Raw genomic sequence first — 25,017 nt, 5'->3', positions numbered from 1 at the left:
GCTGTGAGGCCCGAGATGCCGGGCTGGCCGATGTCCCCCCCTCACACCCCCGCAGCTCCTGGGCCGGCTCCGGGGCGCTGCGGGGAGCCCCCCGGCCCGGCAGGGGGCGCAATCGCCGGGCGCGGCCGCTCCCTTTCGGCGGCGGCCATGGCGGAGGGCCCGGAGCCGAAGCGGCGGCGGGCGGAGGCCGGGGCCGGGGCCGGGGCCGAGGCCGAGGCCGAGGCGGGCGCGGAGCCGGGCCCCGGAGCCCCGTTCCCGCTGGGCTCCGTGCGGCTGCGGCGGCTGCTGCGCGACTCGGCGCGGGAGAAGGCGGCCTTCGTGCACGGCCAGGTAGCGGGGGGAGCCGGGGGGAGCCGGGGGGAGCGGGGGGAGCCGGGGGGAGCCGGGGGGACCGGGGGGAGCCGGGGGGAGCCGGGGGGAGCCGGGGGGAGCCGGGGGGACCGGGGGGACCGGGGGGAGCCGGGGGGGACCGGGGGGAGCCGGGGGGAGCCGGGGGGGACCGGGGGGAGCCGGGGGGAGCCGGGGGGGACCGGGGGGAGCCGGGGGGAGCCGGGGGGACCGGGGGGAGCCGGGGGGAGCCGGGGGGACCGGGGGGAGCCGGGGGGACCGGGGGGAGCCGGGGGGACCGGGGGGAGCCGGGGGGGACCGGGGGGAGCCGGGGGGGACCGGGGGGACCGGGGGGAGCCGGGGGGGACCGGGGGGAGCCGGGGGGGACCGGGGGGACCGGGGGGAGCCGGGGGGACCGGGGGGAGCCGGGGGGGACCGGGGGGAGCCGGGGGGAGCCGGGGGGACCGGGGGGAGCCGGGGGGACCGGGGGGAGCCGGGGGGAGCCGGGGCAGCAGCTTTAAGCTGGCAGGAGGGGGGTTAGGGCCGGTATCGGGGGGCTGCTCGCCGCCAGGCGTCCCCGCGGGGCTGCGGGGAGCTCCCCGTGCCGATTTCCGTCCGCTCCAGGTGACCGGCCCCTCGGGAGAGGACACGGACGCTGTGCTGATCCTGGAGAAGACTCCCTTCCAGGAGGAGAAGATCGAGGAGCTGCTGAAGAAGCACACCAAGCTGGAGCTGCAGATGTCCAACGACATCTACAGCACGTACCGCCTCTACCCGCCCCCCGAGCTGAGCGGTGAGTGCGGCCCCGTGCTGCGGGCCCCTGGCCGGGCTTGGCCCCCGAGCTCTTCCCTGCCGGCCTGCAGGGACCCGGGGCTTGCGGGTGCGCTGCCCGCTGCCAGCCGCTGCGCTCCTCGGCCCGCGCTGCCCCCGGATCTCCTGAGGGCCTCGAGCCGTGCTCTGAGGCAGCGCAGCTCCCCCCCGCCGGTGCTTGCGCTCCCCGAGTTTCCCGGTGCTTTGGGCACCGCGGTGGGCTGCCAGGTGGGCAGCTCTTCGATCGCCTGCCGCCATCGCTCTGCACCTTGCTGTAAAGCTGAAGGCGGCCTCGTGTGTCTGGAAGTTGCCTGTTCTGTTTGAGATGTCGGGTAATCTCTTAGCTGTCATCCCTCCCCATAAGGTATGCTTTGAAAACATCCTCTGCAGAACATCTGTGTGAACTCTTCTCGTTCCAGGGTGTCATCTCCTGTGCTGTATTTTCATTGCCCGGTGTTGCCTTGTAAGGACAGGCAGCTAATGTGATGGGAATGGGAATTTAAGTGCTGGTAGCCCCTGGTGTCTGATGCGTGCAGGCAGACACCTGGTGTGTCTCTGCCTTTCAGGCTGCTCCCTGGTGATTTCACACATCCCTGCGTTACAAATTCCTGATTAACAGCCGAGTATGGCGAGGTCAGATGAGCAGGTTGAAGACATCATGGGACGGTGTTGGCCTGTGAAATGGATTTTCATTGCCATCGAAAGTCTTCTGTGGCTGCGGCACCCTTCAGCTGCTGACGGAGGGGCATGCTTTCTTGGTTGTCCTGGTGCTTAGATTTAATGCTGACGTTTGTTTTAACTCTGGAAGTGCAGTGATTAATTATGTGTCAATGCTGCTGTAAATGTGATGATAACCAGACAGGTTTAACGTAGTCAAAATTAATCAAAGTGGTAGTCTAAAGTAAGAAGTTGTTGTGGTCCCAAATCAGATTTTCAGGGCAATGCACGTGTCTTCCCCCAAATACTGCTATTTTTAGTGCAGCTTCCATTGTGTTAGGTGGAAGCACTGTCTGGCTTTGGAAGCTTGCGTTTTTCTGCAGGTAGCTTGAAGTTGGAAGTTTTGGCCTTAACCTTCCAGCGGCAGGAAACTACGGCGGTGTGCTGGCTGCTGAGAGTGCCCTGGGCCGTTGACAGGATTGTGGAGCCGAAGGCTGGCAGCAGCTCCCACGAGGTGGCATTGCAACGCTGAAATGCCGGGACCTGGCTCCAGCCTACAGAGAGCACTGGGTGCTCGTGGCTTGCTTGCGCTGTCTTGTTACAGGGCTGCACGACTCCGTTGTTGCTCTGACAGCAGAAATGCTGTTACAGCTTGATGTCAGGCCAGCAGCCGTGCGTTCGGGTGCTTAACAGCGTATCTGGGGAGAGTTAACCTTCAGCCACCCTGGTAAAAGTCACTTTCCTCCTGTGCCTGGCTTATCGGATGTCTCCTCCTGATCGATGCAGGTGCAGTTATCTGGCTCCTGACCCCGTGGCGAGGCTGGCCCTTCCTTGCAGGGTGTTGTGATGCTGTGTTGAGTTGCTTTTGCAGGTATCTCGCTTGAGATGCTCTCAGGCAGCTGCGCTGGCACCCCAGGACACTGAGCACTGGAGGAAACAGGTTTGGGAGAAGAAGGAAATTGCCCTTCTGAGTTGAGTCATGGCCCAGGAAGGGAGTTGACGCAAGGAGTAAAGCTAATAAACCTTAAAATGAAGGATGAGGAATTTCCTCTAAGGCTGCGCGCAGTGCCAGGGCTTGTGAGAAATCCCTGGACATCGTGTGGAGACCTCGCAAGACCTGGCTTGGGGTCTAACTTGGTCTCTTGGCTGTGGTGTTAGGGTTTTACCTCCTGGCGTTTGCGGGTTTGCACTTCCGCATGGTCTGAACGCAGTACCTTGCAGAAAAGGTCAAACTTTGTTCTCGCCCAGTTCCACTGAAAAGCCCTGGGTCGCTGTGTCATGCAGAACAGGAATTTGCCTCGGGGATTTTGCGGCTTCCCTGCCGAGGGCAGCCAGGCCCCCAGACCGAACTCCTTCCTTTCCGAAGGTGGGGCGAAGCCCCCTTACAGCAAACTGCCTGGGCCGAGCACCGGACAGCTGCCGGTGGCCGGTTCGCGTCTGCACCCAGGCTGGAACGGGGCGCGCCGACGGCGCAGAGCAGCTCGTGGGAGGAGCTGTCTGTGTCTCGGTTAGCTGCCTCCGGGTCTCCCGCTTTGTCAGAGCACATCTCTCAGTGTCGCCTTCGTGGTTGAGAGACCCCGGGAGACTCCGCGTTCAGCTGGGGCTTCCCGATAGCCGAAAGCGGATATTTTCATCACCCTTTTCCCCCCTTGTCGTTTAAGCCACTCGGCTGCTGTTTCGTCCAGGGACTAAAGCTAACGCCAGCTCCGCGTGATGAAAGCTTGTTTTGTCTTGGTAGTAAAAGAGCCTGCAAGGCTGGGCAAGTCTCTTTGTTTGCACGGCCCAGCTTTGAGGGGAAGGTATGGAAGAGGCAAGCTAAGAGATGCAAGTCACCTCGAGCAAGCGGCTTCCCTCTGCCCTGGGAATCAGAATTTCGGCGTGCGGCAGCCGCAGCTTACGGACGAGCTTTCTGGGGCTGAGAGTGTGCCAGAGGGTCCTGGCTGGGGGGCGCGTGGAGACAGAGCTTGTGTTCGTGCAGGAACAGGACCTCATCCTCAGCGTGCTCTGCTCACCAGGCTTACTGGCCGCCGGGACAGACACTTGGTGGGCAAAATGGGAAATAACGTTTGAAAACCAGTTTGGTGACGGTGTTCGTCTGAAGCGCGACCCAAACCCACCCCGTTAAGGAGAAGATAATTTGTCAGTGAGTTTGCTGGCAGGGCCGGTGGGAAGCCCTCTAATCATACCTGGTCTAATAATGAAAAAGGAAGTGTTTTAACTTTGTTCTAGGCAAGCCAGTGGGTGCTGGGGGCAGCTGTTTGGAGATCAGCTGTGTGGGTCTGTGGGGCAGAGCTGTAAACGCTTCCCCGTGTTTGCAGCACAGCGTAACACAGACTGATGGGGAGGGCGAGGGAAGAACGTACCTCTTGCTTAAGCTCTTGCCGTGCTTAAATATCAGTGCGGTGCTTTCCCTGCCCCTTGCTCCTGCCTGGGTTTAACAGGCAGCTGGTGTCTGAAGGCGTGAAATGCTGGCAGAGGAAACCCCGGCCCGGTGACCAGCGGGGAGGGCAGGGGCTGCCTTCGTAGCAGGGGAAATAGGGCTTTCATCGCAGTGCCAAAGGAGCGATTGCAAAAGCTAGATGCTTTAAGCAAGGCGTTCCCTAAGAGCATCCAGCTCCTGGTGGTGCGTTTGCCCAGCTGACATCTGTTCGGGAAGGAGCGGCTGCGTTTTCCAGCGCGGCGCAGCCCCGTTTGGCCTGGCTGCTGGCGGAGGTCGTGTTCGTGGCACCGAAGCCGCGCTGGCGTGATTCAAGGGCTCTTGTCAGCCCTGCGCTGGAAGGAGTCTCCGTTTGCCGCACGCGGCGGCGGCTGGCAGGTGTGCAGCTCCCTGTCACTAGCCTTTCCACAAGCACAGCCCGTCCCCGCGCTGCAGACTGAAGCTCACCAGCTCATAGTCTGAAAATGAACGCACTGGGAGACGCTCCGGCTCTCCGACACAGGGTGGAGAAACTGTGGGAGAAAGGGAAGAGCGTGGAAGGCGGTGGGGAAACTATTCAGTCATGCAGGAAGTGATACATATTCCTGCATTCCTGAGCCCAGAAAGCGTCTGGTTTCAGGCAGCAGGAGCTGGAGAAACTTGCATGAGCTGCACCGGGAAGGTCTGCGTCTCCTGGCGTCTGCAGCGCTTCCAGTGGCCGTGTTTGCACCCCCTGCCCGCCCGCGGGGCTTGCCCAGCAGAGCGAGCCGCCCCCTTAGGGTGTAAATATCAGTCAGAGCCTGGAGCAGTGCTTGGGCCGGAGGGGGGTGTTGGGTGGGTGCAGAAGAAAGGATAGAGAAGGGAGGGCTGGTGCGGGGGGCGGTGGGAGGCGTTACCGTGCTTTGCCCCAGTTTTCAGGAGGTGGTGACTTGGAACTTGTCTCCTTCCCACGCTGTGACTGCCGCAGCCGGGGCCCGCCACGTCCTCCTCCGGCCGTGGATGAGAAGCAGAGGCCGGACGACCTCGGCAGGAGGCCCCGGCAGCGCGCTTGGCTTGCCCTGGCACGTGCTGGCCCCGGAGACTGCGTGAGCTCTCGAAAGCCTCGTCCTCCGTGAGCGCCTTTGTGGTGTTCTGTAAGGGAAACCCCAGGCGTCTGTGAGGGAGCGAGGCGGGACCCGGTCAGGGGGAGGTTACGGCAGGTGTTCGCCTGCAGCACTGCACAGCGGTGATGGCAGCCAAAAATGAAGGATGTTCATGCAGGGGGGAAAGGGGGAGGCTGTACGTCGTTCAGTGCGGGTAGGTCTGAGTTAAAAGGAGGAGCTGGGGACAGTGCAGGGAGATGTGTGCAGCAGGAAAGACGTCGCAGAGGAAAAACCTGCAAGAGCGCAAATGCAACTTTCCCTTCAGCTGCCTGTGCTGGGCACTTACCTTGTGTAGCTCGTAAACCAGAGCACCACCTCAGCTCGCTTTTAGCGAAGGGAAGAAACAAGTGCCCCCACCCAGAAACAGAATCAGGTTGTTCCTGCCCCACGTGCTTCTCTCAACTCCTCAGCACACTTAAATTTATTTAAAACACCCCAAAAATAAATTGCAATGGCCCATTTTAATACTGCCTCTGAGTTTCTTGAGCGAGATGAGAGAAACGAGCACAAATTATCTCCGCGTGTCTCCCTGACCTCTTCCTCACTGTTTGCACTGGTGTGAAGTCTCAGGACAGCTTGAGCCATGCAGCTGACTTAGCTGGTTCACTTTGAAAGCACGGAGAACCCGGGGCAACGTGTTTTGTCCTCTGCTTCTGGCAACAGCTCTCTTCAGTCCCTTTTGTCTGTTAAGATTCCCAAATTGAGCTGGCTAGCTCTTTTTTCGTGTGTTTGGTTTTGTTTGTGTGCTGGGTTGTGTTTTGCTCTCCTCTTTGGCAGGGGAGGGGAGAAGTTGTTTGGTGCTAGTCCGGCTGAGCTTCGTTTTCTTGTGGGCAAGGAGCCAAAAGCACGGAGTATTCCCTCAGACACCCCCTTTGCAGGGTGAGCTGCCCAAACGGCTGTCGTGTACCACTGGAGTACCTCTGGCATGCGTTCATTCAGGTTCCTGCAATTAGACCTCTTTTTTTTTTTATTATTATTTTTTTAGGTACCTCCAGCTAATTGCCAGGCAGTCCTGACTTCCAGAGTAAGCCACAGACGTTTTGTGGCGTCCTGGGGCTGGCATTCAGGAACACGCTGGCTGACGTGACTCAGATGCACGCGGAGACAATCGCTGACCCTCTAGCAACCTAAAAACCACACGATGTGTCCAGTGATTTTTTTTTTTGCCCTCTGTTTCCTGGCTAGTTTGTGCCCATACGGCATCGTACGTGGTATTTTAATGCATGTGGAGCCTGTCAGGAGCAGGGCAGCTTTTAAAATGAAGCATGAGCGCGGTTGGTCGCCCGCAAATGGAAAGACTTAGCAGCGAGCGAGCGTGGTCTCGCTGGCATCTGTAGCGCGGATGCTTTCTGTGGCCGAGCGGGGCTGCAGCGTTCGCATCCTGAATGCGAGTGCTTGGGCCCCTAATGAAAGTCAGGCTCCGAACATCTTTCAGGCAGCTTCTCTGGCCTTAGTCACTTATGTTAATTAGCAGTGTTGGGGCGTTCCAGGGCTGATGAGACCTCTAGAAGGGAAATAATCATTAATGAACCGCAATTTCTTCCCTCTCTGCTTTTCAAGACATCTGCTGCTCGACCACAGCTGTGCGTTAAGGGTTCCTCTGATCTCGCGCTGTTTTAACGCACATGAAGTGGCCGTCTCCGCCAAGAGTGGCCGCCCCCGGCCTGGGCGGCAGCAGGGCCTGCTCCTGCGGGACGCGGGGGCGATGCCCGGCAGCGCTGCGGCAGCGCGGGCGCACGTGTTGTATTCGTCGCCAGCCCCGGCGTGCGTTGGTTCGCTGGACTTCCGTGCTCTGGCCTTGTTTCGGGATATAAAACTAGCTTGTGGAAGCTTCAGCTGAAGGCCGATCTTGGCATTTTGTCTCCTGCCTTTCTGTTTTTCCCCCAGTGCTTTTTTTTTTTTTTTTGTCTTTTTTTTTTAAGTGAGGAGTGGAGGAGCTGCAGCCTCGTCTTCTGCTCTTACATCATCCCACTAGAAGTGCTAATCGAGTCCTGGAAAACAACCTTGTTTGAACATGTGTATGGTGGGAATCAGACCAGACTGCCCTTGTGGTTTGCATTTTCATATTTCATGTTACCAGCATTTTCCTGTGGATTTCATTAAGCTGGGCTTGGCATGAAATGAAAAGGCAGTCTCCCAGCTTGTGCAGCGCTGACCTTAAAAAAACCAGAAACCAGAAAACAAAAAAGATTCCACCCTGATCCTGGCTTCGAGAGCAAATGGATATTTACATTCAGTGTCTGGCTAACGTATAGACGTGTATAAAGCTCGAGGCACAACTGGTTGGTGCCCCGGTGAGCGGCTTGGTGGGTGGTGCGCGGCCCGCGGTCTTTCTGACAGCGGCAAAAGCCGTCGCAGAGCCTGGGCAGAAGCTGGGAGCCGGGGCCCGTTTGCTCTGAACGGCGGGACTCCTGCCCCTTGCTGCACGCAGATCTGATTGCTGCCCCGGCTCTGGTTCGAGCCGCGAGGTGTTTTTCGCCTTCCAGCATGACATTCGCTGCCAGCTTTCCGTCGGCTGGGGCGGCGGAGGCCCCCGTCGGTGCCGCGGCAGGCTCTGTCGCGCACCCGGCCGCGGGCAAAGGGGGAAAGTCTCCGAGCGTTGTGCCGCCACGCGAGGCGTGCCGCTGCCAAGGTCAGAGCCGCTGGGGCGGGATGCAAGAGCGCCCCTCGCCGTGTAACGCCATGGAAAGCACATCTCCAAGCTTTAATCTCAAGGCAAACAGAAATTGTTTTCCTTCTGTTAAACAGCTAAGCGCTCTCCGCTGGGCGGCTGGTGCAGGGGAACGAAGTGAATCATCCAGCCCTCTTCCCTGAGCTCATCTGGCCACGCTGATCAGCCATTGTTTGCTCCAGATGGGTCCCTCTGTCCTCGGCCTTCTGTCCTCAGGGCTGAGCACCCGTATGGCCGGGAGCTCTGGAAAAGGAGCGGTGCCAGCCCTTATCTTGTCCGCGTGCTCCCGGGAAGTCATCAGGGTCTCCTTCCTCCGGAGGGACGCTGCGAGCCGAGGTCTGTGCCGAATGAATGCTGCCAGTCACCCTGCACAAGGAGGTCTTGTTCCCGCAAGTCGCGTTTGGCACAGGGCATGGGCCAGCGAAGAGCCTTGCCTGCGGGGCAGGGAGGATGGCCTGGCTGTCATACGGCTGCTCACGAGAAGTACAGAGCTGTCCCTAGCTCCGCAGCTGAAAGAGGCTTTCAGAGGAGATGAATGGTCCTTTCCACGTTACGTTTTGCATTATGAACGGAGGAAGCTTTCAGGACGCGGGGGCAGCAGCCTGCCGCGAGCCTCGTAGCCTAAGCTGGGTGCGGTGGAGCAGGGCAGGGTGCTGGGGGCCGGCTGGGGTCAGGGTGTGATCGCCTGTCATGGCAGAAGTGCCTATTTCTCCTACTTCTCTCTTCCTGCATCCCTTCTGCTGCCTGCTGTGCACACCGAGGGTGGTGCTGCTGTCCCAGCTGCTCCGCTGCTTGAATTCACGAGGGGCTGATGAGGTGCCTGTCCTGTTCTTTCTGCTTCAGAGCTTTTTGTTTGTTACCCAAATGGAAGAAACTCTGTCCTAATCTTGTTCTCTAGAAGCAGACAGCCGTGGTGTGCTCTCAAACACAGCGTGCATGTGCTCAGAAGGACCCTCCAAGCTGTATCAAATAGAGTTTTGGCTCTTCGACTCCTGCAAAATGAGGCTGCATCATTTTGGAGCTGGCTGGGGAGCCGAGCTGCTTCAAGTCTGTTTGCAATCAGAAAGCAGCTCTAGCGGCCTCCCTCTGCGGGAATTTGGGCAGCTGGAGTGAAGCTACGCACAAACTAAAGAACAAAACTTTTGGACAGGTAGGAGCGGGTCCGCTCCGGGGCTGCGAGGCCCCGCTCCCTGACATTGCTGGGGTCTGTCCCTGCCTCCGTTAGGGGCAGGAGCTAGGGGCTGCCATGGGGTTGACTGCTGGCACCTCAGCTTTGGTGTTTTGGCTCGGCGCTGCAGCCCTGAGACAAACCCTGCTCGAGGCAGTTGCAGCAGGATGGAAGCAGGGGAACAAAGTGGGTTTCGGGCTCCCCCAGGAGAGCAGCTCTCCGGTGCTTGAGTAGTTCAACCACCTTCCAGTCTGCGCATGGCCGCGCCGCCGTCTCCCCAGGTCTGGCTTTCAGCTGCCGCTTCCAAGCACGCTGGCGTGTCCCCGGACGGCTCAGGAGGCTTGGCCAGCTGCTCCGCTCTCCTGGTGGCCCTCTCGCTGCGCCTGAGCTTCCCAAAGACCTCAGGAGGCTCCTGGCTTCGTCTGGAAAGCGCCTGCGTCCCACGGCGTGGGTCCTCTCCTCCGCCAGCGCTTCTGGTTGTGCCCAGTTCCCTCTCCCCATTTTCCAGCCGACTGCAAGCGCGTGGGGTGGGCTGGGGGCTGGTTTCCCTGGCCGCGGCTGAGCCGAGGTGGCGCAGGCGGGCGTGCTGGCGTTACGTGGGCCGGATCCAGAGCAGGCTCAGCTCCATCTTCTCGCAGCCTCGGCTCCCCTGTCCCGGCCTGCCAACCCCGCCGGTGGCTTTCCCGAGGCGGTCCCTGGGGACGGCGGCTGCCCCGGTGTTCCCAAGCCTGGCGGCTCCTCATGCCAGCCCCTGGCATAGCCCCGCTGCGTGCAGCTCACGTGGTGTCTGCTTTGGTGGCTGGAGAAAGTTGCAGAGTGCTTGCCTGATAACATCTGGTTAGCTTCAGATGTAAGAATGAGGAAAATGCCCTGGGTAGCGTTGTTGTGCGCTGTTTCTGTCCTAGTTGACTGCACACAAACTCTTCCCTGGGAGCCCCGGATCTGTGCTGATGCTGCTGATACGTCTGAAAAGTGAGCGTGGGAAAAACCTTTTTGCACAGAGTACCCTTCCACCTGAACTGGAAATACAGGCTCTGGCTGTGCCGTCTGCTGCTGCTCCTTGTCTGCAGCTGTACCAGCCTCCTCTCCTTTAGAGCAGAAGGAGCCCTGCAGGTTAAAGCACTTGCCTGCCTCCTGTGTCAGCTCCCCCCTGCTATTTTAATGGTATCTTTTTGAAATGTGTTAGTGTGGCATTTATTAGAGGGGGGAAAAAAAGGATTTATCAGGAACTAAGGGGAGTAACTTGGCTTTCACCTGTGATTATAACTCAGCAAAAATGTTTATTTCTAGAGATAAAAACCACTGTGGTGTACCCCGCCACAGAGAAACACCTGCAGAAATACCTCCGCCAGGAAGTGCACCTCATCCGTGAAAGCTGGGAGGATTACAAGAACATAACGCTGCCCTTCATCCAGTCCCAGAGCTTCAGCATCCAGGTAGGGGCACTGCTGCTTCCCCAAGTTGCTGTGGCTCTGCATCCCTCTGCAGAGATGGAGGAGTCTGAAGGAAGAGGTGTTTCAGGCAGTGGTGTGTCAAACACCATTTGACAGCCTCGACAAGGTGGGTTCCAGTTGTGCTGGTGCTGGAATGGGTTTGGATGGTGGGAATTGAGGGCAGGAGAAAAAAAGCTCAGTTCTCAACCTGTTTTTTTTCTTTTTTTTTAGCAGTCTTGATTTTGATATTCTTGTCTGCAGCCTGATGGCTGCTTCCTGGCACCACAGCCGCCAGAGGCTGTGCCTGCAGGAGCACCAGCAGCTGCTCAAGGCCTCGTGCATTGCAGTTGTGGCATGCTGCAGTCTCCGATTCCTGTGGCCAAACCAGAGCTGAAAATGTGCCTTGAAGTCAACAGATTCTGCAAAGCCTGACATTTGCAGGAGCCTTAGGGACAGGGGCAGGGCTCTGGCTGTCTTTGGTCTCCCTCTTTAACATATTGGGCTGTCAAATATCTCCTCAGAAGCCCATACAGTCGTAGAATGGTTTGGGTTGGAAGGGACCTTAAAGGTCATCCAGTTCCAACCCCCTGCCATGGGCAGGGACACCTCCCACCAGACCAGGTTGCTCAAAGCCCCATCCAGCCTGGCCTTGAGCACTCCCAGGGCTGGGGCATCCACAACTTCTCTGGGCAACCTGTTGCAGTACCTAACCTCTCTCTGAGTAAAGAATTTCCTAGAATTGTAGAATCATTAAGGTTGGAAAAGACCTCCAAGATCACCTCCCCGATCCTGCTGGCTGCACTGTTCCTGACACAAGCCAGGAGGCCTTTGGCCTTCTTGGCCACCTGGGCACACTGCTGGCTCATGTTCAGCTGAGCATCAATCATCACCCCCGGATCCTTTTCCTCTGCACAGCTTTTGAGTTACTCTGCCCCCAGCCTGTAGCGCTGCATGGGGTTGTTGTGGCCAAAGTGCAGGACCCGGCACTTGGCCATGTCGAACCTCATCCCTTGGCCTCTGCCCATCGACCCGTCCTGCCCAGGTCCCTCTGCAGGGCCTTCCTACCCTCCAGCAGGTCAACACTTCCCCCCAGCTTTGTGTTGTCTGCAAACTTAGTGGGGGTGCCCTCAATTCCCTCATCCAAGTCATCAATAAAGATATTAGAGAGGACGGGCCCCAACACCCACCCCTGGGGAACACCCCTGGTGACCGGACACCAGCTGGATTTCACTCCGTTCACCACTACTCTCTGGGCCCTGCCATCCGGTCAGTTTTTAATCGAGCAAAGCGTGTACCTGCCCAAGCCACGGGCTGCCAGTCTCTCCAGGAGAACACTGTGGGAGACCGTGTCAAAGGCCTTGCTGAAGTCTGGGTAGACGACATCAACAGCCTTTCCCTCATCCACCAGGAGGGTCACCAGTCATAGGAGGAGATGAGGGTGGTCAGGCAGGACTTGCCTTTCGTGAACCTGTGCTGGCTGGGCTTGGGGGGTTTATTCTGCTCCACATCCCAGATTTCCAGATGAGGCTGAGTACCCCGAGGATAACCGGACTGACTATTAAAGATAAATGTGAAGAAGGCATTAAGAACCTCAGCCTTTTCCTTATCCTCAGTAGTTGTGTTCCCCACCGCGTCCAGTAAAGGATGGAGATTCTCCTTGGTCCTCCTCTTACTGTTAATGTATTTCTAAAAACGTTTTTTGCTGTCTTTTACCACAGTGGCCAGGTTGAGCTCGTGCTGGCCCCCAGCTTGCTTAGCTACCGTACTTCCTTGAGGCAGTCTGACCTTCTGGGTAAGCTCAGCAGTGCTAAGCCAGGCTCTTTCCCCTAGGCTCCTCCAGTATAGCTCTCCTGTTCTGTGGCATTTCTGCACCATTACAGAAAAACGTTTCCCTTGGAGGTGTATCCGAAGTGTGTTTCCCAGGGTTTCTGGAGGCTTTCTGCGTTGGGATGTTCCTTCTACAAGGGTGGTTCCCTGGGTGTTGGTGCTGTTTGCTGGGCCTTTCACGTGTCTCTTGGGTGTTGTGGAAATGCGAAGACTGAGACTGTGCCTGGTTTCCTGCATCACAACTCGCTCGTAGTGCTTTGCATACAGATACTCTGCCTTTCAGTCCTCTGGTCCATGTTCCATGGGGAGAAGCTGAATTTCAGTCTGCTTCTCGCCCCAGGCAGTGGAAATGGACTTGTTTCTTCTTTCATCTCCTTTTTGACCACTCCTCTCCCTACCTCATCTTTTGTCTTTAGAAGGAACACAAGTCTGTAGGGACCAAATCATGCCAGCCTGCGCAGCCTGTAATGCTAGGCTTACTGAGTAATTGATTACTGCTTTTTCAGTGCATTAAAAGAAACTGATTGCTTATGTATCTAATCTGTGCAGCCACTGCCGTGAAAGGGAAACCAGGAAGCAACCTGAACAGCTTTTAAAGCCAGACGGTGGCTTCTGCGTCCTCTCCCCTGTGATGCTGCCTCTGCAACTCACTGATGAGGGAAGCGTGTGCCCTCTCCAGCTGACTGCAGGTGAGGGTCTGCTGAGGCCATCCATTAAAAATAAACTCCTTTGTCTCAAACAAAAGCCAAACACCAGGCCTTGGCTATCCTCTCCCTACACCTTTGTTCTGCTCTCCTGAACAGCAGCAGAACAGTTAACGGGGTTTGCTGTTGTGATGCCTGTTCCCTAATCACTTGCAGATGAGCATGAATCTTGCTTTCTGCATCTAGTGCCAGGAGGCACCTTGCAAACTGCAGTGTGCACTCAATTGCTCCTCACCGCTCGCTTTTTTTTTGCTCCATCGTTCAGCTTTCTTGCAGCAGTCAGGCTGCAGCACCAGTGATGTACAGGAGGCATTTATTAGCTGGAGAAACAGGAGAGTCCACTTGCACCCGACAGCAGCTTGCACAGATGTTTTCTCCATGCCTTTGCTCTGCAGGCTGTGAAGTTCCCTGACGTAGCAGCAGCCTTCAGAAGTTGCTTGAGCTCTCTCTCTGCCCATTCCACCAGGTGCTTGTGAGCTGGTTTCTGTGCTAGGTAGGTGCGTGGGAACACGCTCTGGTTACCACTGGGAGCAGCTGCCTTAGCTGCGCTGAGAGATGTCGGTCAGCATGGTGTGACCATCAGGCCTTGACCTCTGTCATTTGGTAGTGCAGTTTCTTGTCTTTAAGTGGTTTTGAAAAGAGGCAGAGGAAATATGAAGGGTAGCAGAAGTACTGGAGGACTACAGAGGAGGCTCTGTTTTCTGCCTGGAGAACGCAAAGCGTGGATACTTTCAGCATAATAGTTTTATTGTGGTCCCAGCTTCTGGACATGTGTTGTCCTCCCCAGGCTTGTGCTGGAAACAGCAAGAGCAGCCAGCTGATCACTGCTGGTCACATGAGGCAGCACTGGTGTAAAATTCAGCTCATCTGATCAGCGAGCTTATTAAGGTACTGATAGCTTGGCACTTCTCAAAAGAGGAGGCGTGAAAAAGTAAACGGCAAACTTTCATTTCCTGCAGAGCTTCCTGCCCTGCTTTTCTTCTAGGGTCACAAAGCACAGCGATCTTGTGACATGCTTTCCAAAATCTCTTCGAGGATCTGAATTTCTCTAAGATGTTATTGCTAGGGAGAAAAGACCAGAAATTTAAGCAGAAAAAAAAGGATCAAGGGAGGAGAGGTTCGTTTGTCCCTAAGGAGATGTATTCAGGTCAGTTCACAATGATCCTAAGTTTTGATTAGATTAATTAAACTCCTGACAGTTCCCAAAAGGGCTGTCTTTTATCCTGAGCATCTGGCATGCACAACAGCCACTGACCCAGCTCGCTTGGTGTGTCTGCAAGACTGGCAACGGCTCCGTTCTTCTGTACCCGCCTGGGGTAACAGAAATGTTCTGTACCTAAGCTTGACGGGAAGATGAGCGTGGTGGTGATGAGTGTTGTGTCTGGTTTAGACGCCTGTCCATATCCTAAACACTCCCTAACACTAAAACAACTGGGGGTGCTCTTTCTACAACCTAGTTGTCTCAGTTAGGATTTCTTTCTTCAGAGACTGACTGGGGGAGGAACAATTGGCGTTTCAAACTAATCTCAGCTTTCAAAGCCTAGCCATTTCCTACCACCTTGCCCTATCTTCTAGAGACCTGGTTAATGTTGGAAGCCTTCAGTAAGACCCCAAGACTGTTAGCAATTAGAGGAAACCAAGTCACAGTGCTCTCTGTAAAACTTTTCATTTGGCAGGTGATGTTTAGAGCAGGTGGGCAGCTTGTTAGCAGGAAAAGAAATCCAGATATAAAGATGTTTTCTGCCCATCTTACTTTGCCATTTATTCCTGCCCTCTTCCATTTCATAGCAGAAACTTGTCTTGCCTCTGGATGGTGCTTTGCTCTGAAGGTACTGCTGCAGGGGGAAATATTTCTCTGTGGGGTCTGAGGTCCCACGTCCTTCTGTTCTCCTTCCCAGCAGCCCAACTGGAGCTGGTGAGGAATGTAGGGGGATAACCAGAGCAAGGATTACAAGCAATCTGGAGGTTGAAGCTTTAAATATAGAGACAGAAGAGTGGCAGGCTGTTTTCTAATCAGTCAGGAAACCAAGAGATGTGCATTGCCCAAGAAAACACAGGCCTTTCGTGTTCACCCAGAGAGTGCTGACTGCCAGCAGCAGGAGCTGTATCCAGCCTCAGGCTTGCAAGCAATGTGCTGCTTCCTTTCCGAATGGAAAAATCAGCTGAGTTTCCTTTCCAGAGCTAGTTGTAAAGGTTTCAGCAGAGCGTGGGAGGTAAAAGGTGTAAACAGGCCCAGAGCTGCATGCAGTGCCGTGAGAGACGTCTGCGGAGCCCCAGACGAGCTGACTTCAGCCTCTGTCGATCTCGCTAGGGCCTGGCAAGCTCCAGGAGTGGCGTTGCTCATGCTGGTGAGGAGCCTGCTCTGTCTGAGTGCTCGTGCCTGTTTGCTGCCAGATGGGGAGCGCGGAAGAGGAGAGCTGCTGCCCCTCCGGGGTTTTTGTGCTTGCAGCGGTCCGCAGCTGTCTCCCCAAGTGGAGAAGCAAACGTGGGCACGTGTCCCAGTGGCAAGGGAGAGACCTGGGCTCTGGGGTCTGCGCCGGGCTCTGCTCTCGGCTTGCTGGGGTTAAACCAGCCAGGTTGGAGCCCTTGGCTGCGTATTTCCTTCTGGGTGCTGAGTCAGGCTGCGCCCCGCTGCCCCGAGGTAAGGTTTCTTCACCTTCATTGCTGGAAGGAGGAAGCCTGTGCTGCCTGAGCTTGCTCAATGCCCTAGCAAGCAGCGAGCCTGGCTTCCTTTTCAGAAGTCTGTTCTTGTTACAGACAACCCATTAATCAAAGGTGCTAATGACAAGCAAGACCATCAGACGGTAATTTGGCACAACCTGCAGGAAGAGCTCAGGAAGGTGGTATTGCAGACGTTCGTGTAGCAGGGAAGGCGGCAGCACGATGTGCTGGCTGGAGAGCTCAGCTCTTAGCCAGCTGAGTCAGCCTGCGGGGCTGGAGTCAGGCTCGCTTAAAAACATTTAAAACCATTTTTGGTTATGGAAGAAAACGGGCTGTCCGAGCAGCAGACAGTAAGTTCTGTGTGTGAGCGTTCCCATTTAGTAAGAATTTGTTTAGCGTTAGAGCTTGGGGTCGGAGCCTGAGTGTTGGGCACCTCAGACCGAGGACCCGCTCTGGGACCTGGCGCACGCTCAGGCTCTGGCCAAGCAGCCAGGTCTGGCTGCAGGATACTGGACTCGATCCTGTCGGGAAGAATCGTCTCCAAATCCTCTTACAGGCAAATGTAACAGTTTTTATACTGGGCTAAACCGTCCCTGTTCAATACCTCATCTCCAGCTGTGGCCAATTCTTAATGCTTGAGAGGAAAACAAAAATCCCTGAATAATTTAGCTAGCCAGCAGCGTAGTGCCATGCAGTGGGGTCAGGGGGGTATCTTTTGACTGAAGTGCTCGTAATCGCCTGGAGTTTGTTGGAGTTTTTTATGGATAATTAACTACAAATGTTGTTGGCCAGGAATTTATTTGGTCTTTTTAAAATCAAGTTGTTGATTTTTTTTTTTTTTTTTTTTTTATATTCTCCTTGCAGTAAATACAAACTAATCCATGAGCTTGGGTTAAATGTGCCTGAGTTTATTTTCTCTGCTGGTTTATAAATCACGTTTCTCTTTCAGTGGGTGTATAATATCCTGGAGAAGAAAGCTGAGGCTGATCGAATCATCCATGAAAACCAAGATCCCTGCAACGGCTTTGTTCTAGTTCCAGATTTTAAGTGGAATCAAAACCAGGTTTGTTTGCTACTCTTGTTTTTGAAGGGATGCTGCTTGTTTAGAGGTAGTACAGAGGAAGTGTCCCCTTTTGTATTACTAATAGCACGTTAATGAAAGTTTTAGTAGGGGAATGTATCCTTCCTGTTCACACCGTCATTAAGCAGTGATGCTGCCAGTGACTCAGGGCCTTGTATCGCACGTGGACACTGCACTGCACAGACTGTCCTCACTCCTGCTCAGTGATTTATTTATTAGCTTCACTTTCTCTTCCCTGTATTGGCCTGAGTATTGTCATGATGTGTTTGAACCTAAGTCCAGATGCCTGTTTGTTCCCGATGAATTCATTTGTTTGGGTTTTTGTAAGCCTAAATGTGAGGCATAAATCAGTCGGATGTGTTGTTGTCCTCCGATTGTTCCCATTAACTCTCCTGCACACGATATCAAACAGATGGTTGTTAGCTTATGAGCAGCTGCTTAACCCCTCGCTGGAGTGGCCACTTGTTGAGATTCAGAGGTTTTAGCCCAGGCTATAATCCTAAATTGAGTGGCTCATTATTTCCTTTGACTCTGGCTCAGCTCCTGCAGTACCTCCGTGGCCTGGAGACATCAAGGGCCACGGCGTGCCTGCGGAGATGAAATACCCGACGCTCAAAGAAGCAAGGCTCCAAGCCTGCACCCGTTGACTCGCTGGAGTCAAAAAGTCCTTCATGTTTCTGATCCTCAAAACTTTTCCGCGGGTGGCAGCGAGGGAGCGTTACCGTTTGATGGAAACTTAGAAATGGGAACTGAAAATAGTCCTGCCTGTGAGCTGTTACCACAGTGCGATTCTGTGCTTCTGCGCTGAGCGTGGGCCAGGGGGAGGCCGGGAGGCAGGGGAATCATCTCTGGTCTGCTGCTAAATTACTTGGGGGAATGACCAGGTGGGTACACGTACGTTACCGCAGGGTAGTCCGTATACAGGGAGAATTCCCCACACATCAGCTATTCCAAAAATCCCTTGCCAAGTTGCTGTGAGTAACTGAGCCTGAATTTCCACCTGTTCCCCCAGAGGTGCGACCTTCAGCGTGCGAAGCGGGCGCCACGCTGCAGGCTTGCAGCCTTGCTCACGCCGTTCAGTGTCTTTACTTGCAGGATGGTGACAGCAACACTTAGTGATCCCAAAAAGTTAATTTGCAGCAATGTGCCGTCCTTTTCCTCGCTCTGAGCAACGTCGTGGTGTAAATTCTCACTCACTGGGACCAAACCGAGTGGTTTGGATCAGCATTGGAGGCAGGTGGGCTAGAGGTTGTACTTTAGTTTTCTCTGCTGTACCCAGGTCTCAGAGCTGGTATGGTTAGGGAGCACTTAGATGGTAGGATTTGTCTTTAGGGGAGGTTTATCCATGCTGCTGTTTGCTTTTTTTTTGTGAGCCAAACAGGATTTTCTTGGTTTCTTCCCCGTGGCTGCCCTCGCCGCTTGCCCTTGCTGCCTCTGGAGCAGCACAGCAGCTGGCCCTGGGGCAGAGCCTGCCCTTGAGCCCCGACTCCTCCAGGCTCTGGGGGAGGACTGGGGAGGTGTCAGGGGGTTCAGCGCGTTACACGTGGGTACTTTCTTCTAGGTGATGGGAGTTGTTGATAGCTGGGTGCTTCCTGTGTTTTAAAAAAACAGAGGCGTGGACTCCTGGATGATTTTTGTGATTCTTTACCCTGAGAGAAGGGCTTGGACTTTATTTTCTATGTCCGTGGCGTTCAGGATTTATAGCCCCTCATGCTGAATGTCTCTTTCCCAGGCAGATGAGAGAGCGTCCCAGCAAGGGGTGTTGGCTTCTGTCTCTGAGCCAAGATATTTCTTCTTGGCTGCGGGCAGCTCCAAGCCACGGCTGAACCTGGTAGCCTCGAGGTTTGCTGCGAGCACCGGTTCCTTCCATCCTCCTGTTGGATCCCACCAAACAAGCAGGGCTTGATGTCGCTGCTCGCAGGCAGGCGCAACATCCCACGCCTGGAAAATGCAAACGGGCCGGTGAACTGCTGAGCTTGCTGTTAGCCGTATACAAATGATTTTAATTTGAGAAAAATGTTTCTGCAGCAGGGGAGTTCCTTAAGGAGGAGAAGCTGCGGAGTAAGAGAAGTCTTGTTTGTGAGCTCTTGGTACAGGCTTTTGTGTGCAGCCTGGCCTTTCGCGTCGAGCAGGGTACGTGCATGGCTCCCGTTTGGTGAGGCTGCCGTCAGGAAGACGAGGACTGTTTTCCCTACCTTGCAGGAAGCTGGGTGTGCGCTCAGCAAGGAGGGTACGGCTTTTAATTTAGTCATCCGCATAAATAAATTGTATTCTGACAGACGCTGAATGCGTTCGGGTCCAACGTGTCTCAAGTCCTAATGTATTAGATTAAACGTGGGACCTGTCGGAACAGATCTCATCCCTGCAGCTGCTCTTCAAAGCCCTCGGATGTTCAGATTTCGACTCATCTCATCAGCACGCTCTGCCGGCGGCGGCTCACAGCCGTAGGCTACTAAATTAAATTAGGGAAGCGAGATAGGGCTCCCAGCAGGACTCGCCGAACCTCCGCAGAGCACGGGCTTAGAATTCTGTTCGACAGTGTCGCCTTGTGCTCTGCCTGCAGATCCTGCAAATGCACCTGTAGTTATTTCAGGCTGATGGATGGGAGGAAGGTTTTCTGTTTGTGTTTTGAAGTCTTCCCGCTTGCTGCTGACCTCCTGCAAGCGGGAACGGCTGCTGCTAGTCAACCTGTCGGTCCTTGGTGGCACTTTGAGTTTTCTTGGGTCTTTTTTTTTTGCCGCTTAGCAGCGCAGCGTTTGCCCTCGCCGATGCCCGTGAGTGCGGGTTCGGCCCCGCCTGCAGGACCAGCCTTGCCTGGCGGGGTCCAGCGAGTGCTCCAAGCTGGAGCGTCCCTTCCTGCCTGGTGCCTGCCCGCAGCAGTGGGCCGCGGGACAGGCTTGCTCGGCTGCCTCGACCTCCTCCTCCTCCTCCTCGCCTCTCGGTGCCTCTGTCCACCGTTGAGCCGCAGGCTAGCGGGCGGCTGGCCGGGATCAGCCGGCCATGCTTAGCATGGGTAAGCTGACACCTAAAAAAGACTGCAGCAGCGGTTTGACAGCTTGGCCTGTGCAGAGGAATCAAGTTCTTGTTAAACATGCGGCTGGGAGGCCGGTTTTAGATCCCTCTAGCTTTTTTCCTCTTCTCAAACCCGCAGGAGCCCTGAGGCGTTGCCTGAAATGGTGCCGTGCATTACATCACTGAGGGCCTTTTTAGCAACAGGCTTATTTGTTTCAAACAGTAACATACAGATGTTGTTCTAAGGAGAGGGGATGTTTGCTTTTCTCCTGCGAGCCAGCTCTGGTTTGAAGAAGGCAAACTTGATACGCCATCTTTTTTGGAGCTGTGCACAGGGCTGCTCTGAGAATCAAATCAAACCATGAGAATTGCTTTGTTGGCTGGATGCAAATAAAAGCTTTGTATTTCGAGAGTCCCAAGACAGGGTTCTGCAAGCATCTTTTGGCATAAACATCTGTTTCTGAATAGCCAGATGGGTTTCTTATAACCCTGAAAAGATCTGCTGGGTCTTGGATATCTAAACCCTTTGCTTTAGTGTTTATATCGTTAGAAAACCGCTAAGTAACCTGAAGGAGACAGGGATTAAATGCTGCAGAGAGGGGTTGTTTACCAGGAGGATTCAGTTTCGGAAACAGAGGCAGCTGAAGATGTAGCCTCGGGCAACTGCTTGCCAGGACACAGCACAGCACAGAGAGAGCACAGGTAGATTCAGGCGCGGGTGACGTGCAGCTGTGGATATTGCTACAGAGCATCTCTGTTACCAGCGGTGCGTGAGCCTGTGTCGTGTCCTTCTGGCGGCCTCTGCCTCTCTGCACGGGCCGATCCCTATAAAAGGGGCTCCATCTCCGTGTTTGTTATCCCCTGTGCAGCAATGCCACACGGTGATCTGACTGAGCGTTTGATTTTTATTTATTTTTGACATACAGCGATCCACGACCCTGTGTTCTGTTAAACATTTAATTCGGTAAGTGCTTCCGGAGGTGCCAAAGGTCTGGCTGGGAGCTGCTGCGCGGCCGTGTGTCACGGCAGCGGGGCTGTCAGGTGGATGATTAGATCCTGAAAACGGTTATTTACAGAACGGGAGCGACTGGAAAGCGGCCCACTGTTTGTGCAGTGGAAATATAGGAAGCTTTTCATTCAGAAAAATCTACAGTCACAGTTCTGGCCGCTGGCATGCAGCGTAAATCCTCGCCGGGGCGCGGAGATAAGCTCCGCAGAAAGGCTGCGCTCAGCGCCTCGGGCGCTGCAGCCCCGCGCAGACCTGGTGCCTCTCCTGCCCTGTGCTGGGGTCTTTAGTCTTGCTGCCTGCTGGGACAAGTGCTCCTGAAACGCTCGAGGAGATGCTGGAAGCGGGTTATTTCTGTGGAAGGTGGCGGTACTTGGGAAGTCTGAAACGTGGGGAAGCAAAGGGTAGAGGAGGCTCGGCGACTGTTTTAGTCTTGGAGCAGTGAAATAAAACCCAGTGACTACACGTGCTGTGTTTACGGTAGAAGAAGTTTGCTTGATCTGCCTTTAAAACCGAGAAGACATTTGTGATCGTGTTGTGCATTGTCTGGGAGAAAGCTCCTGTCCTCTGGTTGTTACTGTTCCAACAGCTGAAAAAAACAATTTGTCCAGAAGGGGTTATTAAAAACACGCGGGGTTTGGGGTGAACGCATCTCGTACCGGGGTTCTCAGCTAGGATTCCTCCCAGCTTAGACGTTGGTTAAATAAGACAGCAGGTAGTGAGCACGCGTGTGTGTCTGTGTTGTGACACAGCGTGGAAAGCTCAGGTTAGCGTGTCGGGGCCAACGTGCTCAAGCCTCCGCTGCTCGTTCTGTTGTCAGCCTCATCAGCATCCTCTGTCTCTGCTTGTCCGCAGCTGGACGACCTCTACTTGATAGCCCTCATTCAGCGCCGGGACGTTAAGTCCCTTCGGGACCTCACAGGGGAGCACCTGCCTCTGCTGAAGAACATCCTGCAGGAAGGCAAGGTGAGTGCAAGGGCAGCGGGCGCCTGGGCTGCTGCTCTGCTCTGGTCCCTGCCTGAATTCCCCGGCAGTCGGGGTGGCTGCGAGCCCAGACCTGGCAAAGAACCGCCTGCAGACCAGCAGCTGAGAGATGCTAACGTTGCCCTCCCAAGGTCCTTCCCGTTATTTTGCTGCAGTGCGAAGCCCTGTGCCTACCAGGGGCCATCCGTTAATAGATGACGGTGACTTTCCTTGCAGCCGCGTGCGGCAGCGCTGGGAGCGGAGGGGTGCCTGGGGACGCTGCTGTGCTGGGCGGCCACCCGAGGGGGGGCACGCTGTGCCGCAGCGGCAGGCCGGTGGGTCTCCCTGGGAAGCGCTGAGGGGGGAATGGAGCACTAAGGAAAAGAGGGCGCTTTAAATCCTGCTTCGTGCTCTGGCTTCTGTGCCCTTGAGGCCGGATACATTACCGGCGTGCTGGGCTGCTCCAGGCACTGACCAGGGCTCGGTGCCTAGCAAAGCAGCGAGTCTCCGTAGGGCCATGGGAAGCGTTTTCTGGTTTCCTTTCCTCCTCGATTTAGCCCCTCTCATGGGAGATGGTGGGGGGGAGGTGTGAATGCCTCCCTTGCCTCTTTCCCTTCCTGAGACCAGAGCAGAGCCTGCCCTGTGGGCGATGCGCTCTCTGTTCGCCTTACAAGGGCCTGTCGGGTTGGGAAACCCCTCCCAGCAATGCCCTGCCGAGCCTGGCCGTGCTGCCCTCCCTGCATCTCTTTCTGGAGACCCTGGTGGCTTTTCTTTCCTCCCGCAGCCACCAGACACCCGTTTGTACGTCACCGCGTGGTGCTGAGTCCTGATGTCGGAGCTGAGGCTCTCCTCCGTAGCTCGAGAACAGTGCTGCCTTCATATTGCTGCCTTCGGCCTCACGCTGTTATGTCCCTGGGCTTGTGTGCTGGCGTGGCGCGTTCCAGGAGAAGGAAACATCTTTCTGGAAGGGGCCGGAGAGGTGGTGGATGTGTCTGGGAGACCGCCCGTCCCTTTGGAGCAAAGTCTTGCTCTTCTTTAAGAAGAAAACACCCTCTTCCTTTTGGCAGCCAGGCTGGGAACAAAGTCTGACCGCTGCCTGCCTTGGAACTGGGACTGCTTCCCGCGGGCAGTGAGCGCCTCACCGCTCCCCTCTCGGGGGTGCTGGATATTGCTCTGCCCGCAGCGCGCGTCAGGAGCTGAGCTTGTCCTCCTGCGCTAACAGCTTCCTTTCTGACCCCTCGGCCATTTTCTCTGGCCGGTGACTTTTCCAGCCCAACACCGGGGCATGCTTGGTAATGGGCCGTATAGATCGGTGTGTGATAGTTCCTCTTCCCTTCACTGCATTCGAAATTTGGAAACTAATTGCACTGGGGAAAACAGAGATTAATTAAGAGATTAGTCAGGGGATTGCAGCGTGCTGAGCAGCAAACCAAGCCGGTGTGTTGGAGTTCGCTGTTGCTGTTTATAGCTTTAATTACACTGGCTGGTAACGGGATCCTGTAACTTGCTGAGCGAGCTGAAGAGATAAGGGAGGAATGGAAAACAGCGAGAGCGGAGAGCACATGCCGGTACGGAGAAGTGGGGCAGCCGGAGGATGAGGGCTGGCAGAGAAGAGCTCTGCCCTTCCGAATTTCCCCATCTCTCTTGCTGGGAGGATGGAGGAAGCAGAAATTGCTCCTTTTTGTCTTTCCTCTGCCTAACAGGGCTCGGGCTCCCCTGCTCCTGGCTGCCAGACAGCAGGGCGTGTGAGCGGGGCTCCCCTCTTGGTGGGGTGTTTATTTAACAGCTTCCTTTGATGTTTTCACTGCCTGAACCTTCTCCACCCATTTCAATCCTTCTGCAGACTCATTACTAGCCAGGGAGTTTGCCTGTAACTCTCTGCCTTTCTCTCCTTATTTGTGGCAACTGGGGGCTCTCCTTTCCGTCCCTTTGGGGTCTTTATTCCCACCTGCTCCCCGTCACCCATGCCTTCGCTGCACGTTGCCCTTCCTGACCTGTTTTCCTCCTCAGGAAGCCATAGGAAAGCGCTTTGGTGTGCCTGGATCCCAGCTGCGAATCTACCTGCACTACCAGCCCTCCTACTACCACCTGCACGTGCATTTCACTGCCCTGGGCTACGACGCCCCGGGCAGCGCCGTGGAGAGAGCCCATCTCCTGGCAGACGTGATCGACAACCTGGCGCTGGACTCGGCATACTACCAGAAACGGGCCCTGACCTTTGCCCTGCGGGCTGACGAACCTCTGCTTAAGAAGTTCCAGGAGGCAGGGAGAGTGTGAACTGGCAGAGCCAACGCGGAGTTGCTTTTGTATCTTTTTATCCTAATAAATGCGTTGTGTCTTTTTTTTTTTTTAAAGGGTTTTGTTGCTTTCTTTTTATACTTGGGTTTTGTACAAATTGGGGCCGACAGCCCATTGCTATGGAAACTGTTCCTTCTGCTTAAGTCAATTAAAACCTTGATTGAGTAAGCCTGTTGGTGTGGTGTTTTTACCAGACACGTAGCAGTGGCCTGGGCTCCTCCGGGACTGCGGGAGGGAGTGGAGGGATTTGGGCAGGAGGGTCTGCGCACATCCATCTTCTCCACCCAGAAGACTGGCCAGCAAATGCGGGGCTGGTGACAAAACCGAAGATGGTGCCAAGGAAGGCCACTGTCCTCAGAAGGCTTCGCTTCTCTCCCGGGGGCTCACCCCCGGGAACAGGATTCCGGCTTTCCTGGGGCTGGGAGGGCTTTATTGCTCCAAGTGAATGACTAAACCGAGTCCTCGCCCCTGCCGGCCAGATGCAATGGGCTCCGTGGAAGGCAAATGTGACTTGCCTGATCCTTGGCCTTGGAGCCATCACTTCTAAGCTGCTAATTAATCATACGTACAGCTTAAATGAGCTCACTTGAAAGGGCAGCCCCTCCCTGACACGGGCTGCTCAAGGGTTCGCTCAGATTGCTCAGCACGCTCGATTGAAAAATCCTGCTACTCCTGCTCCTCCTCCCCCGGGGGGTGAATCCCTCCTGCAGCCACAGGGTCCGGGAAAGGAGCCTCCGGGGACGGCCACGAGGCCAAGCAGAGAACCGGGCTGGTGTCCAAGCTGTGGTGATGCCGGGGGGCCACATCCCCGCGGGAAGGGCTCCGGGAGGAGCTCCTGCGG

General features: G+C 55.5%; 1 protein-coding gene across 1 annotated transcript; it reads left to right on the top strand.

Moving 5' to 3' along the window:
* DCPS (decapping enzyme, scavenger) lies at positions 1–24,344 on the top strand. Its single transcript, XM_066981259.1, has 6 exons — positions 1–330; positions 952–1,120; positions 10,482–10,627; positions 16,766–16,879; positions 21,771–21,881; positions 23,889–24,344. Exons 1-6 carry the CDS (start codon positions 16–18, stop codon positions 24,153–24,155), a joined length of 1,122 nt encoding a protein of 373 aa, XP_066837360.1. The 5' UTR covers positions 1–15; the 3' UTR covers positions 24,156–24,344.
* Positions 24,345–25,017: the final 673 nt, after the last annotated feature.

The sequence above is a fragment of the Anser cygnoides genome, chromosome 21, assembly GCF_040182565.1.
Source record: "Anser cygnoides isolate HZ-2024a breed goose chromosome 21, Taihu_goose_T2T_genome, whole genome shotgun sequence".
Classification (NCBI taxonomy): Eukaryota; Metazoa; Chordata; class Aves; order Anseriformes; family Anatidae; genus Anser; species Anser cygnoides.
This window is presented reverse-complemented; position numbering and strand designations above follow the sequence as displayed.